Source organism: Megalobrama amblycephala, linkage group LG3 (genome assembly GCF_018812025.1).
Source record: "Megalobrama amblycephala isolate DHTTF-2021 linkage group LG3, ASM1881202v1, whole genome shotgun sequence".
In the NCBI taxonomy this organism is placed as follows: Eukaryota; Metazoa; Chordata; class Actinopteri; order Cypriniformes; family Xenocyprididae; genus Megalobrama; species Megalobrama amblycephala.
In genome coordinates this window covers 15,400,566-15,417,014 of record NC_063046.1, presented here as the reverse complement: position 1 = coordinate 15,417,014, position 16,449 = coordinate 15,400,566, and the positions used below count along the sequence as shown (strand labels likewise).

At 38.5% G+C, this 16,449-nt stretch overlaps 1 protein-coding gene across 6 annotated transcripts in view; it reads right to left on the bottom strand.

Annotated features, from left to right (window-relative positions):
* tub (TUB bipartite transcription factor) overlaps window positions 1-16,449 on the bottom strand; it is a 139,024-nt gene that overhangs the window by 36,420 nt on the left and 86,155 nt on the right. For 4 of the 6 annotated variants that reach the window (XM_048184182.1, XM_048184185.1, XM_048184188.1 and 1 more), the window contains exon 2: window positions 5,437-5,488. In XM_048184182.1, the coding sequence (XP_048040139.1) occupies window positions 5,437-5,488 (52 nt within the window). Of the gene's footprint in view, window positions 1-5,436; window positions 5,489-13,258; window positions 13,686-16,449 lie in introns of those variants that run through there. The other 2 variants (XM_048184183.1, XM_048184186.1) reach the window with 2 other exon arrangements.

Here is a 16,449-nt window from a genome sequence, read left to right as displayed (position 1 = left end):
CTGCATTTCCCTCAGGGGTTTCTATACAAAGCTTGTTGTATTGGCGGTACCTTGTAGCTTGGGGAAACATGCCTTTGTGCTGCACGCACAGATCTCCATATTGAAATTCTAATAAAAAGTTGTTCATCTGCACACACATTGCCTAAACACATTCGCCGTCTGTAATCTCCTCTGTTGTCAGACCTGATGCGCTGCCAAATAAGCCATAACATTTTCAGTATCATTGAAACAGATTGCTCAGAATATGTGCTCACAGCACCTTAAAATTGATTGAAATGCAGTGGTCAAAGACTCCTGAGGCCATAGAGAGCACAAAGAGGCTGGCTAAGGTGATGCTCAACAGTTTCAAGCTTGGCTCCTTCAAGGTTATTATGCAAAGCAGACAGGCAATAAACATGGTAATTTGGTCTCATGGTCTTTTGAAGAGAGTGGGAGGTTCATTAAAGAGCAGCCGAGCGCTGAGGGCTAAACCTATTGGCTTGAGTCGAAATTTGGAGCAAATTATGCTTGTCTCCCTATCTAGCTGCAGGATCCACTGGTGTTTATAGCACAACAGCAGACAAACAGATGCAAAGCACCCTCGAGGAGATATCCTTCTAACTCCCTTACTGCAGAGGCACAGAACATGGAGGCTTGCGTTCCTAATATTCGAAGCTCATTAAAATCCTATCTACCATCTACAGCCCACCTTTAGATATTTAGCTGAAGAGAGAATTCTGAATTCTGAAGAATTCTAAGAATTCTGCCATCAAGAAAAAGCCATGAAGGTTGAGGCAGATGCTCTTTCTGTCTCCTCTAACACCCTAAATCTGTCCCAGCTCTGTTCTGATACTCTGACAATGCTTCACTGATTCTTTCTATATCTGTCTGAAATTTGAGAGTAAACAGCTAAATCTGTATGAATAATCCTGATACCCTGATTTCAATACTGCTAGTTTTTCACTGTCACAAGTATTTTGAGATGCATTTCTAATTATGTTGAATTATGAACTACACCTCATGATAAGTTATAATGTATACACTACCATTATTTTGGGGAGAGTAACATTTAGCTAAGAACTTAATTAAAAAGTGACAGTAAAATTTTTACATTGTGAAAAAAAAAATTGAAATCAAATGCTGTTTTTTTTTTTTTTTTTTGGACAACCACCATTTTAAACATTGATAATAATAATACATTTTTTGAGCATCAAATTGGCATATTAGAATGATTTCTGAAGGATCATGTGGCACTGAATTCTGGAGTAATGAAAATGCAGCTTTACCATCACAGGAATTAATTGCATGTTAAAATATATTAAAAACAAAACAGCTATTTTAAATTGTAACAACATTTCACAATATTATCGTTTTACTGTATTATCAAATAAATGCATCTTTGGTGAGCATAAGAGACTTTTAAAGCCATTACAAAACCTTACCAACCCAAAACTTTTTAACAAGGAAGTATATGTGATGAGAATAAAAAACTTTTGAAATTCAGAAGCTCGGTAGTCCCCAGTTAATGTAAATTTACGCATGTAAATATGGTTCCCTGAGAAGGGGAATGAGACACTGCATCTAAAGGAACTTTGGGGAATGTCTCCAGCATGACAATGTCTGAAGTACGTGTATCAAACGCGGCAATGACATTGACATACGTTATGTCACTCTAGTGTAACCATGAGTACATAAGGGCTCCTAGAGTACACGTCATCAGCATTTTTGTCTGAAGGAGATGTGACCAGGTATGCCAGAAGCATGGCAGTGAGACACAGAGTCTTGTTCCCCTTCTCAGGGAACCATGATTACATGCGTAACCTGAGATGTTCCCTTTCAAATGGGAACTCGCACTGCATCCAAAGACATTTTGGGGAATAAGTACCCACTATGCCATGCTGAGCGAATAACTGCCTAAATGGCTATGACAAGTACAAAGAAAGCCGAACGGATTTAGATGCTGGAGACCATTTGCTCCTCACATCAGGAGGAGGAGCCTGAGTGCTGAGACACTTCCTCTATGCCTGTCTGTGGTTTGCAGACCCAAACGGCCCAGGGTCCCCCGAGCTTTGCAATGGATGTGCCTGAAAAGCTCAGAGGGCGAGAGTGACCCATTATTTAGAACGTATCACTTTATGGTTTCCATGGTGATGTGTCATTGCTTGTCACATAACACAACGCAGTGCTGTATGACTGATGATCTGCTTTTATTTCATTTTTCCTTTTTTATTCAAAATATTCACAAATTTGTTAACCTATAGCATGAAATATCTAATATTCCAATTGTCAAATATGTGCAAGTGGATGTGTTTTGCTGTTTAAGCACCTTTATAATGATCGCGATGGGTGCCGCCATGTTAGTTTGCGCTGCACAGAGAATCTGGATCTGTCTGGCAGAACGGATCTGTTGGATTTACAACACGTGAATTCATCTACTTCTCCCGAAATACATGAAAGTAAGTGATTCGGTGAACTGGGGAAGAATAGAGTAAACTTTGAAGTTTCAACACAATGTGTATCTAATAAAACATGTCATCTAATTATAATGGATTGTTATTGCCGCTTCTATAGACATCAGTATTTTAATAACTCTAAATGTATTGTTTTGTTAGTACTCAAGTGTATTTTAAATGTCTGAAACCTAAAATAAGCATTATGCTGTTGAAAACACTGCATATTTGTAATATATGTAAAACGCTGCGCATGTCCGTCTCTTGTTTAGAGTCAGCCAAAGTGCGCAAGCACTTTTGAATTTGGCAGTTGATCACGTGATGCGCTGAACATTCTAATCCCACCGGTGTGATCATACGCTCCAGGGACCATTCAAGACTGATCCCACCGGTGTGATCGTACCCTCCAGGGACCATTCAAGACTGATCCCACCGGTGTGATCGTACGCTCCAGGGACCATTCAAGACTGATCACACCGGTGTGATCGTACGCTCCAGGGACCATTCAAGACTGATCACACCGGTGTGATCGTACGCTCCAGGGACCATTCAAGACTGATCACACCGATGTGATCGTACGCTCCAGGGACCATTCAAGACTGATCCCACCGGTGTGATCGTACGCTCCAGGGACCATTCAAGACTGATCCCACCGGTGTGATCGTACGCTCCAGGGACCATTCAAGACCGATCCCACCGGTGTGAACGTACGCGTCAAAGGGTAAAGAAGAAAATGTTTCTCTTTCTCCCTGATGTCGGGCAGATTAATCCACAGATGCCTCTACGTGGCCACCATTGCCGCCATTGCACAACTGATCACGGCAGCTGTCTGTTTGGTGGCCTGGAGAGCAAGATCCATGGTGCGGCGCAGCTCAGTCACTGTCATCCAGGTCTTGCCTGCAACACTGCCATCGTGAGCAGAGCCCCACCCACCCGCCTGACCCGCAGCCGCATACGCCCTGCCATTCAGCTTTGATGTCACTCTTAATGTCACTCTTAACGGCAGGGTTGGAGGCTTCATCATCAGTGTTTCCCCCATTGAAAGATAGTTCGTAAATGTATCCTCAATGGGAGGCATCGATGTATATCCGTGCTTGTGCAACGCCTCCACATTCACATAATTCACATGGAGAAAGAGATGAATGCGAGCCAAATATGGTTTCTTTCAGGACCTCTCCACCTTGGTGTGAAGATCCGGCAGAAACAGAAGACTCCCTGGAACTGGGCGGTTATGGCCAGCCAAGAAACGCTTGTCTAATCTGCCGTGAGTGATCTACAGATTCTTGCGCTTCCACGGAAGATCTAATCTCTCCGACGTGCTATCTGCTGGATCAGATGACTCAAGTGACAGAACATCCGCATCCAGCAGATCACTAGTGTCGGCGGCAGAGGAATGAGAAAGAGACGTACCTTGCTCAAAATCCTCCACCAACTCGACCTGCAAGCCCCAGGATCTCAGTCTCTGCTGTGCCTCAGCTGCAGCAGGTCCTGAACCACGGGGCGCAATGCCTGTCTTAATTTCCTTGAGAAAATGACAGATGTGATCAGAGCTTCTTCATGGAAAAGCTCTCGCAGCGTGCACATTCTGCCGCTTTGAGAACAGAACGCACATGATCCTCACCAATACAGAAAACGCACAGGTTGTGTGTATCCTCCAACATCAGAAAGCATGGATATGGGGGAACACATTTCCTGAAACACTTGTCAGAGGACACCATATTAAATTGCCTGCTGACGAAACAAACGGTCTGCTGAGGACAAAAAAGGCTGATGACATGTACTCTAGTTGCTCTTTTGTGCTCTCGGTCGCACCAAAGTGACGTCACAGGCTGTCACAGGCCAATGTCACTGTCGCATATGATACACGTATTTCAGACATCATGATGCAGGAGGCATTCCCCAAAGTATCTTTGGATGCAGTGCGAGTTCCCATTCGAAAGGGAACTAAAACTTTGGTCGGAAAAACAACAAACTAATGTTAGACACAAATAAAAATTTTAAATAGAGGAAGACACTGAAGCTAAATATGATAACTGAAGCAGTTTAAAAATAATTAAAATATTTAATAAAAAAATGTATAGTATTGTTGCAGCATTTGTCTTGTTGCTAGGTCAACTCCTTTCTACTTTATGTTGTAATGGACTATTTAGTTTAAGATTTAAGTTAATATACAATAAAGACATTAAAATACTTTCAGCTTGAAGAAAAATTATGCCTTATTTCACATTTTGTCTGAAAATAATTTCTAAAGAAATGTGTGGTAATAATAATCTTGTGGCAAAGAATAATTAACAGTTATGATTAAAGCTAGAATATAGGCTATTTTCAGAGAGGCTAGCTTTGGAGCATCTCCAAAACCAAAACCTCCTCTGAAACACATGAACACGTACAGCAGGGAGCAAACAAAAGCGTCACGAGAGACAGCATTAAAATACCTTATGTCTCAAAGCACATTACAATAATAATGAACATAACTGAAAGAGCACTGACCTGTACCACCTGACTGCTGCAGGTTCATTTCGGCGTTGATAGTGTTGCCATTGAAATGCATAAATTTGAGTCACAAACCGCTCTGAGTATAACATCATGGGTTTCCATCTCTTACAAATTACGGTATTTATGGCGCGAACGCAGCATAAGCTTGCTGTTTGGTTTGCGTGCTCGGTGACTGATGTCTGTCTAACTCTGCACAGCGTGAAATGAGCTGATGACGTGTTAACTGAAAGGAAGACAATCTTGGCACAAGTTTTCAGAGCTATCTGAGGCAAGTCTATTGAAGTAACAGCACATAATGCAAGATAAAGTGAGGAATGGCATATGGAATCTTATCAAAGGCATTTTCTTTAAAACGTCTTGAGAATATGTTTCTGTGATGTGATTCCTCAATGAATGGTTTCTCTCTCATTGTTCTTCTGCTTTTTTTTTTTTTTTTTTTTCAATTTATCTAATTTCCTCTGAGCAGAGCCTTCTGTACACAGTGCTGAAAAGAAACCAAAGGAGGACTCACCTGTCTGTCCAGCTTCTGTTGTCGCAGGTTTGTGCCTTCATCATCCAAGGTGCTGCGGAAGGACAAAAACAAGATTAAATGGGAAAAGCTCACAAAAAAAAGATGTGCCACAGCAAGAGTAGCGCCAACAGAGATACGACTCAAGCTTTTGTGTACACAAAGATCCAGTCCAATATAAAGAGAAGATTACAGTAAAAGAAAAATATAATGTAGTATCAATGATTTTACACAAAGGGGTCTTTACAGACTAAAGTCTGCTGTACAAGACATGACATCAGTTTTCAGTATTTAACTTAGCTTATCTCATACAGTACATCATTAAAAGAGCTGATGTCTAGTGACTCCAGTATAATCATATAACTAAATCACAGAAATTGGTCTCGATTTACTGGCCATTAATCCTAGATTATGGGCTGTAGAACAGTATATAAATGGTATATATATGAACATAATTTTCAAAAAAGGACACAGACAGCTGCTGTGTTGATCATGCCTATGACTCATTGTCCTCTTTCAGGTCCTGTGAGAAGGGAGGTCTTTGGTGAGGCTTTTGTGCTCTGCCTGTCCCTCCTCTCTTTCCTTTTAATCAGCTATGACACATTCACTCCAGATCCCCTTATGCATTTATGCCGCCTGATATTGCTGAGCCAAAAGCTGTGTTAATTAAATGGCAATGGAGGACTTCCTCTGTAGTTGTGGTGGATCATGCAGAGAGAAGAAGTGTGACAGACCAAGGGTGGTGTGGACAGGATTTGTGCTCTGTAATCTGTAATGCACAACCAGGGTGTCGCTTTTAAAGGGTTAGTTCAACCAAAAATGAACCTGCCATACTGCTACGCTATTTTCGTTGCAGAGCTTCAGTGTTTTCAGTGTTGTGGATCAGATACACTCGGATTTCATCAAAAATATCTTAATTGTTCCGAAGACAAACAAAGGTCTTACGGGTTTGGGATGACATGAAATTTCATTTTTGGGTGAACTAACCCTTTAACATCTGGTAGGAACATATTTTACAATCATAATGGAGAGACACACATGTACAAATACTGTATAGAAATCATGAATTCTGCTATTTTTTATTTATTTTTTTTTATTTGGCGTTTCCCACTGGATGTTATGAGACAATACAAAATCATTATAAAAAGATTTACAGCAGTTTGGGTTTAGAACACCACAGGAATTTTACTCATTTTCTTGTTGACCTTACAAAACACACACAAAGATGCTAATCAGATGCTCTTATTTTTATAAATATTTGTGTACACTGTAGAAAATGGAAAAACACTACAATTTAAAGACTTTTATACATAATATTTTTTTATTTTTTTTATACATAAATTTTATTTATGTACATAATATTTTATTTATTGGGGCAATTGTTATTTGCACTCTAAGTAACATACTACAAAAAGGTATATAAAAACAGTAGATAATAATAGTAGGTTACATATAGTCCAAAAACATATTATATAGTGTTTTTGAGCGAACAATAGAATGACATATAGAACAATAGAGAGCTAGAATGACATACAGACAGACATCGAGACATACAGAGTGAGCATCAGACAGACAGACTTACAGAAAGATAAATAGATAGAATGACAGAACAATAACAAATGACAAAATTAACAGAATGACAGGGTGAGACAGACAGACAGACAGACAGACAGACAGACAGACAGACAGACAGACAGACAGACAGACAGACAGACAGACAGACAGACAGACAGACAGACAGATAGATAGATAGATAGATAGATAGATAGATAGATAGATAGATAGATAGATTGATTAGATAGATAGACTACTTTCAAACCAGTAGCATACTAACCAGCATGGAAATTCATGTTGCTCTAAGAGGATTATTCTAGCACATTATACATTATCTTTTTCTCTCTCTCTATCGCTCAGAGGGATCTTCCAGCACCTAACTCTACTTTCCTATTTAAACCTGAGAAATTTCACTCTCTATGGACTGCCAACACTGACACCATTGTTATCACACATGCACATGGGCACGAATATACATGCCCATGAGCACACACTCATTCAAAAATACACCTAATTCAGTGCACTCACAAACTGCAGGATACAGAAATAGTAATGCTTACTTGCACACATTCATGATCACCCTCCTAAAGCTAAAATACATAAATGCACAAACAGTCAAGGGTGTCAGTTCCCATCAGATTGACAGATAATGACATAAACAGAGCGGTTATAATGAGGGTCAACAAGGGATGAGAGATAAATTGATATGTACTGACAGCTGCCTGCAATGTGCAAGATAATTTCCCTCCCTCACCATCAAGCTTCACTGATGACAGTGACAATTCACTTTGTGTGTCTTTGTGTGTATATATGCATGTGGGTGTTTACTGTATGTTTGTACTGGATTCAGCAAATGTTTTCTGATTTGGATTCTTTACTTTTACCTGCTAATTCTCAAACAAAACAAAATACAAATGCAATAGAGCATGGGTTTCTCAAAAGGGGTTCATTATAGTTGATAAAAAGCTAATAATTAAATTAAATTAAATGTAAAAAATAAAATAAATAAATGCGGCTGCACAATTAATCGAAATAAAACTAAAATAGTGATATAGCTTAGTGTGATTATCATACCAATTTGATTATCCGATTTAATTTAAGTCGGCATGAAATCAAGATTGACAATTCTTATTTTTTTATGGAACATTGTAGTATTTATTATCAATAATTTATCCGTGCACTTCATTATTTTATTTTTTTTTTAAATTCATGTGCCCTCATAATCTTTAATCAAAAACATTAACCTCCCCTCCACCTCAAAACGACTTATCGTCTCTTCCTGTCACATGCTATGGCTCAAGGGCGGAGCTATCTGGAACTGCCAGCAGATTCAGTGATGTAAGGGGTAAATGCTGTCACTGAGGTAAGCTGATGCTTCACTTTAAAGAGATCAATGCATTAACCACCGCTGATGCCAGTCACTGGTTTGTACAGTACCCTCAAACATTGAAAGGAACCTGATGGAGGACATGCTCAGTCAGTCAGGCTGCGTGTCCACTGGAGCAGAGCAAGCGACCAGAGAGTTTTTAGATTCATTGAGGCTCAACTTTCATAGGAATGAACCGAAAATGATCGCTCTTCCCCACTCACTCTGCGCCAAGAGACACGCACCATCAGTCAGTCAGTCAGTTTCTCTCATGCACACTCTCTCACTGTTTAGTGCCATTGACCATCCTCATCATCTTCAATAAATAAAGTTCTTACAGTAACGTGAGGGTGCTTGCAGTGAGTCCTGTGGAGAGAAATCCCCCACAACTGACTGCAAACGGGCATTCAGATCTGCCTCCATTTTGTTAGCAACGCCCAACTTCCAACGATCCAATCAATTCCTGAAGGACAAAATCAAGTCCCGCCCTCTCATTTCAGATGCAGTTTCACTCGGATAGACGTCACAGTAGAGAAGAAAAGACAATCGCATCTTCTGTTTCATGCTGACTTTAAGTATATATCCAAGGACATTTTGACAGGAAAAACTTGAAACGCTATCTAATCTAATATAATAAAAATGCTGCTGTTATTTAGAGAACATTTGTCTGATCTGGACAAAATTCTTAGACTGTAGTAGTATGTGGAAATTGTAAGGACTAGTCTTGTTTTAAAAAAGCAAGCGTTCTTTATGTACGTGCACGCTAGCATGACAGCACTCAAATGGAAAACAGGCAATGGTACTTATCTTTCCTTGTTTGTGGATAACAACGTCCTTAACCCCCAGCGAGCTCTGTGTATGCGTGTATGTCCATGTGTAGGGCCTATGACCTACAAGAGCAAAATGGCCCTCAAATAAACTGGACAAGGCTGTGAAATTAGTGTTTGTGATGCAGAAGGTCCAGCTGAGGCAACCTCAGCTCTGCCAGCACGATCTCTAAACTCCATTCATTCTTCATCATAAGTCCCATCTGCAGGGGAGGAGATGCTCATCATACCAGGGGGAAAAAATGCCATGAAGGGCCCAACGGCCCTGCTGACTGAGGGAGAGATAAGAAGACACACTCACTGCTATCACAAAGGCCGAGATCCAGATCTTGCTGCATTACCAATCTACCTCTAAGCAAGACACTTAGATCACCCTACCGCTGCTCCTCTAATTATTGACCTACTTTCTTTTTTGCCTGAAATTCACATACGAGTAATTCAAATGTTACTTTACAGTTAACCACAGCTCTAATGTACAATATGGAAGACACACTGTATTTAATACGAGCCATCACCCCTTTTTTCCCCCTCCATTCCTGTCACCTGATGGAGCTTGGGTTCCTTGCCACTGTCGCCTTTGGCTTGCTTAGTCAGTGCTTAAAAGAATATTTAAATGAATATTCAGTAATATTAGCAATTTGACTACACTGACACTATCAGATGTGAGCAAAACTTGAACTGAATTAAACTGAATAAATGACACTATTGTCATTTTAGAGCTGCTTTTTCTGTTTATTAAGCTGCTATGAAACAATAAATAAATAAATAAATAAATAAAGTGCTATAATAAATTTGAAATAAAGTGCTATAATAAATAAAGATGACCTGACTTTGCATGGCACCTAACTTTTTCTGCAGCAGGTTGTTTCTGCTATAAAGAACCGATATCGCCATTAATGGCATTGAAGGTACTGTATCTCATGCGTTTTAACTTTACTCACGCAATCTTGTCAACAAGGCTACTTTACATGAATGCGAGTGCATTAGAAGGTATTTGCTGTATCGCAGGTGTTTGATTTAGGAAATGAGGTCATGACTGCAGCTGGTGATGAGGCTGCACATCCAGTACAGGTACTTTGACTATTTAATTTCACTTAAAGGTGCCCTAGATTATGTTTTTAAAAGATGTAATATAAGTCTAAGGTGTCCCCTGAATGTGTCTGTGAAGTTTCAGATCAAAATAACCCATAGATTTTTTTTAATTCATTTTTTTAACTACCTATTTTGGGGCATCATTATAAACGCACCGATTTTATGCTGCGGCCCCTTTAAATCCCATGGTCCACGCCCACAGAGCTCGCGTTTGCCTTGAACAGTGCCTTAAAGTTTACACAGCTAATATAACCCTCAAAATGGATCTTTACAAAGTGTTCGTCATGCATGCGTCGGATTATGTGAGTATTGTATACTGTTATATTGTTTACTCTGATTTTGAATGAGTTTGATAGTGCTCCGTGGCTAACGGCTAATGCTACTCTGTTGGAGAGATTTATAAAGAGTGTGTTTATAAAGAGGTACGTCGCAAAACTATGCATTTAATGTGGATATCTAGAATCAGTTGATCTTGGAATGTGATGAGAAATATTCATAGTGAAATCGCTGACTAATAGCAATCTTTGGTATGTTGACAAAGAACGACAGAACGGTTTGAGACGTTGACATTCATAATCTGTATGACTAAACCATCCAATGAAAGTTATGCAGTCCAGTGTTGTCAATGGGGTCCAAACATCTTGTTCTGTGTTTCTCAGAAGAAAGAAATTCTTACAAGTTTGGAATGACATGAGAGTGAGTAAATGATGTTGTGGAAATTTTAATTTTTCATATGCTTTTTACCTGTATTCTTGTGAAATATGATGCTTATGGAACATGGTATGATGTTGGCTTAAGTGGGAATGTTTAACATAGTGTTAACATAGATGTTAGAAATAGAAAGAGCAAGATATGGTATGGGGACATGCAAGATGTATGTTAAAAACATGTCTGTGCTAACAATGTGTGGAAAGTTACAGCCACTAAGAGATGTTCCAAATATGGTAAAAGGACAGAGGCTTCAGCCTTGGAGGTTAGAGATATAAAAGTGAGGGGAAGCTTTCGTTCTTTGTCTTTGTCAGACTGTATGACCTGTCTGACCTTTCTTGCAAGAAATAAAAGCTTTAAAGACAATTGGACGTGTTTGTCTCTTATGCAGTAGAGTCGGAGTTGATTTTTTGCCACAACAATGATGACAGTATTTTCAAAAGGTTCAAATCACACTCCTTTTAATCCTACTAATGCATACGACAAATAACTGAGAGATACTGTTTCATTTGAGATTTTCTTTTTTACAGGTACAGATAAAACAAATAGTATGCATCTCTCAAAACAAGAATTTCCATTATGGTTTCCTTGAGCTCCTTCAGTGCCAAAAGCTCATTAGATTGCTCAGATTCATTCGGTCACAATCACAGACCTCACACACAGGAAACTGGGGTGTGGGAGAGGGCAGATCTTCACAAACAAAACACACTCCCATAGAGACAGGCTTAGACCCTCCAGGGTAGGTCGAGCGGTACCTTTAGCTCCCTACAACAAGCGGCAAGTGCTCCCTTAAGTAATCTTTCAAAGAAAGAGTGGAGGAAAGTAGGCTTGTAACTTATAGCAACCAAGAGCCAATGAGAGAGCAGAGGAGGCAGCGCAGCCATGACAATGGGGCAGCAGCAAGACAGCCTCCAACAGCAAACATAAATCAAAAGCATTGCTATGTTACCTTTTTCATTGATCATCACTGACCATACCAGATGGAAATAAAAAAAAGTCAGTAAAAATATAAAGCAAAATATATGCAAAGGATTTTAAATGATGAGAAATGAGCCATATTGGGGAAAGCTATTATTTATCTAATGTGACTTTATACATTTTTTTTTCTTCCATTTACAATCTAATACCAAGGTTTCATCAGGAAGTGTCACAAAGTCAGTCAGCAAAAATCATTAGGAAACAAATACACATGCTGACATTCAAACTGCAGCTGCATCTGCAGTATATGAAACTCAAAATTTGTCCTGTCAAAAATAAAATAAAAAATAGTACTGTTATATGTTCCATAAAAATATGAAATTAAAATAATAACTATTAACACTACCATTCAAAAGATTGGGGTAAGATCTATTTTAAATATATTAATAATATTCAGCAAGCATGCATTAAACTGATAAAAAGTGACAGTAAAGATGTTTACAGTGCTGTTAAATAAATGCTGTTCTTTTGAACTTTCTATTCATCAAAGAATCCAAAGAATTTTAAGCAGCACAACTGTTTTCAACATTGATAATAAGAAACGTTTCTTAGGCACCAAATCAGCATATTAGAATGATTTCTGAAGGATCATGTGACACTAAAGACTGGAATGATAAAATACATTTACTTTTAAAATATTTTAAAATAGAAAACAGTTATATTAAACTGTAACACAATTTCACTTTGTTTTACTGTATTTTGATCAAATAAATACAGCAGCTATATTTATTATCAAAGCTATAAATTCATAAGCACACCTTTTTGGAAAATATACCACAATATAGTGCAAATCATAACTGCAACATTACCCATTCAATAACTTATACTTCAAATTCTCACAAAATCAACATAATCTCATATTCTAGCCAGCTAAATAGCATTATAGTAGTGACAAAAAAAGGTTAAAAAAGTTCGCAAAGCATAAAAAGATAAACATACGTGATCAACATATACACAGCCATAAGACAAAGTTCAGTGACAATGCAGCAGTGACAGTTACGTCAACTGGCTCCGGTAGCCATCGGGCCATCTTTACTATTGAGTCCTATATTATATGTTATGACAGACCAGCTGATATAAACAAACCCTCAGTAGCAACTACACAACTGGACACTCACATTATAGCTCTGAGTGCTGCATGAGAAACCCAAGAGTACAAGAGATAACAGACAAGGACAAGAGAATCACCTTTGTCACCTTTGCACTGCAGCCCTGCCAGCATTATCCATTCATCATCCTCTATCCCCTATCAAAGACACCTGTCTTCTCCAACCAAACACACACACACACAAAAGCTCACCAATAAACTGATGTACCTGTAAGGGATCCAGTCAGATGAGTGTTTGGAGCTCATATCTGTGCGTGTTGAAAGGGTTTCGAGCGCAGCAGTGTAGGACAGCAGCAACGATGCCAACAACAGAGCCCATGCAGCCCAACCATCCCCTGCACTTCTGTCTCCGCTATCTACAGATCTAGTGTCTCTTCCATTCACACAACCCCTGCCTGCAGTCTGCAACGGATCCTATTCATCATGAGCTGGACTCAGCTGCCTTGCTGTGAATCCAGTTCCCCCGTCATGTGCCGTTTTTTTCTTCTGTTTGTTCACAATCCCTCGTGTTTTATTCTTCCGTTCACCTTCACTGCGTGTCTCTCGTCATCGTCTTATACACTGCTCTGTATACTGTGGCTCTCGCTCTCCTCAACTGCGCCTTGTACTGACTGCCTTCTTCTCTCCCTCCCTCCCTCCCTTCTCTCTCTCTCTCTCTCTCTCTCTCTCTCTTTCAGACCACTGTCATTATAACCTTACACACAGCCCTAAGAAGGGGAGAACATATAAGAGTGATTCCATTTTGTCTAGCTGCTTTGATGTTCGTTGCGATGCTCCGCTGGTCCATCAACACACAGACATACACACGAGGCTCTGAAAAGCGGGAGCCTCAAATGTGTTTTCTAAACAATGATTTATTCATCCCTTCATTCAGTGCTGGGCTCATTAACATGGGACAGAGCAGCGCAGTTGTAATTGTCTTTGATTTAACATGCTGAATCCAAACTCAGCACACCATTTTGTCTTTGTTTATTGGCTTTCTGCTCTTTTTTTTTTAGTCCCCTTGGTACTTCACTCAGCTAAATGAGGGTCTGACTTCATATACATATTTTAATATTAGCATTATCACTCCACCTTTATTAGCTGTCGCCAAGAACACATGTAAATGAACTTAACACTATTGTGGATGTTGTATTTTAATGCTAAAATGTCAAAATGATATGCAAAATTCAAGAATGCTACATGACTTCTGCAGCAATATTCATGCTAATTTTAGGTAAACATAATGCAATGGTTTCTTTAAGCTAAATGACAAACTATTTTCTTCAGCTTCCTGTATGGTTTTAAATTATTTGTCCTTCTGTATTTGTCTCAAGTGCACTCTTGCGAGCCTCAAGAAGCCTGAAGCGTTTTTTTTATTTTACTGTATATCAGCTTTCTCATCTTTCCTCTGGACTCCCTCATCTTTCTTAATGTCACTCTCAGTCATGTTGATTTAGCGCATGGCTCAGACTCTTGGCTCAGACCAAAATGCCCCAGGTGCTTTGTGTGTGTGTTGTTTTTGCTGTTTATATGAATCAGAATATAAGTAAAATCAACAAGGAAACAAGTAAAACTGGAGCAAATTATTTCGGGAAGTCTCATGTAGTAGTTCCTTTGACTAACTGGCAAAAGGTCTGGTCCACACCAACTTATTCTAGGCAAAAAAACACTTGCTCAGACAGGAAGAGTATGATGTATGGCATGTAAAGCAATCAATCACAATTTGTTTAGAGTACATTTTATGCAATGTAAAGCGCCGGCTGACAACGATAGATTGACGTGGACAATATATTTAACCCTTAAATGCATGACTGTTTCGCCAATCATTCTTACATATTCGGGTCTTTATCGACCCGGATCAATATCTAACATGGAAGGATCTCTACCTGTCGCGATAATATAAAACTCCTCTGATATTAGAGTAACAATTACAGAAGAATAAAATAAATCATATTTTGTTACCTTTTGGATCTTGAAAAGGCTCGGTTTGAGCAGATATTTTATGCCATCATCACTGTCCTCGTCAGAGCTCATTTCCCAGTAAATTCAGCAAATAATAGGCTATTTTTATGTTTGAGGTCACGAATATGAGCCCATTCACGATCTCAAACGTATTCTCAAAACTATATAATTTTCAACATCTTCAAAATCAATATTTCGATCGCTAACAGCTTCACCAGATCCATCCAGTGACATTTACAGTCATATTTGATTGCGTTCAGTACTTGCTCTGCAGTAAATCGCTGAGCCATTTCATGTTTTTCTTATTATTTCATTTTCTGTCTGAATGAGTCGTCACTTCAGCATTGTGTATCAGACATTGCCACCTTGTGGAATAAAGGTGAATTGCACTTATTCCGTCATCTAAAATTCAATTATTGTTGTGCAGAAAAAATATACGTACACTCATACACACCTCGGGTCGTTAGCGAACCTATACAATTTTTATAGAAAATGAATACAAAAACAGGCATTCTTTTATAATTTTATGATTTTTTTCTTGTTATATTCTTTATAATAAATTGATTGAGGAATACCAAGAAGTTTGATGTCTAACTTTAAAAAATGAACGAGGAGGAGGGTAGTGAATGACATCCCGGGTCACTTAAGACCCGAGGTATGCATTTAAGGGATATATAAGAAAATATCAAATTTAAAATATATATAAAATTTAAAAAGCATAGCAGAAAACAGCTTAAAATAAGTAGAGAAATTGGAATGAAATGCAAATTCATCCTATCTATTTTTTAAATGCATATTATTGGTCATGTAGTTAATGATTCATCCACATATACATTTGTAAACATTTCATTGTTTACATTTTTTTGACCTCGTAACATTTAATCAAAATGTCATAACTCGATCTTGAAAAAGACTGGTAAAATATGCCAGAATTTTCCAAAATTTCATACATAATGAAATGATAGCCTATATTTAGGTCTGGCTATTGTAAACTACCTCGCAATGTGATATAGATAATGTCAAAATTCACTGTCTCAGTGAGAGAGAGTGAATCTGTGGTATCAATTTCTCCTGTGCGGTTTACTTCTCATAGAAGGAGCTCTAACTACACTACGAAACATCAGTTTCCCAAAGGCAGAACTATAGAATAATACAGAATAATAGGGATAATATTCCCTATTATCAGAATATGAGACCATGAACACATATACAATAAAAGTATGTCTGATTTTAAACATTTATCTAAAAAAAAAAAAAGGGTACTAAAATCAATGCAATTATTTTGACTTGGGCCACATGACACAATTTTATTATATCACTCTAAAAGGAAGTCACTGCTATTTTGCTTTCAGTCAAAAGAAATCAAGTTAAAGATCAGATCTGAAGCCAAACATAACATTTGCCATGCTCTCAACTGGTGCTCAAAAAAAGAAACTGAT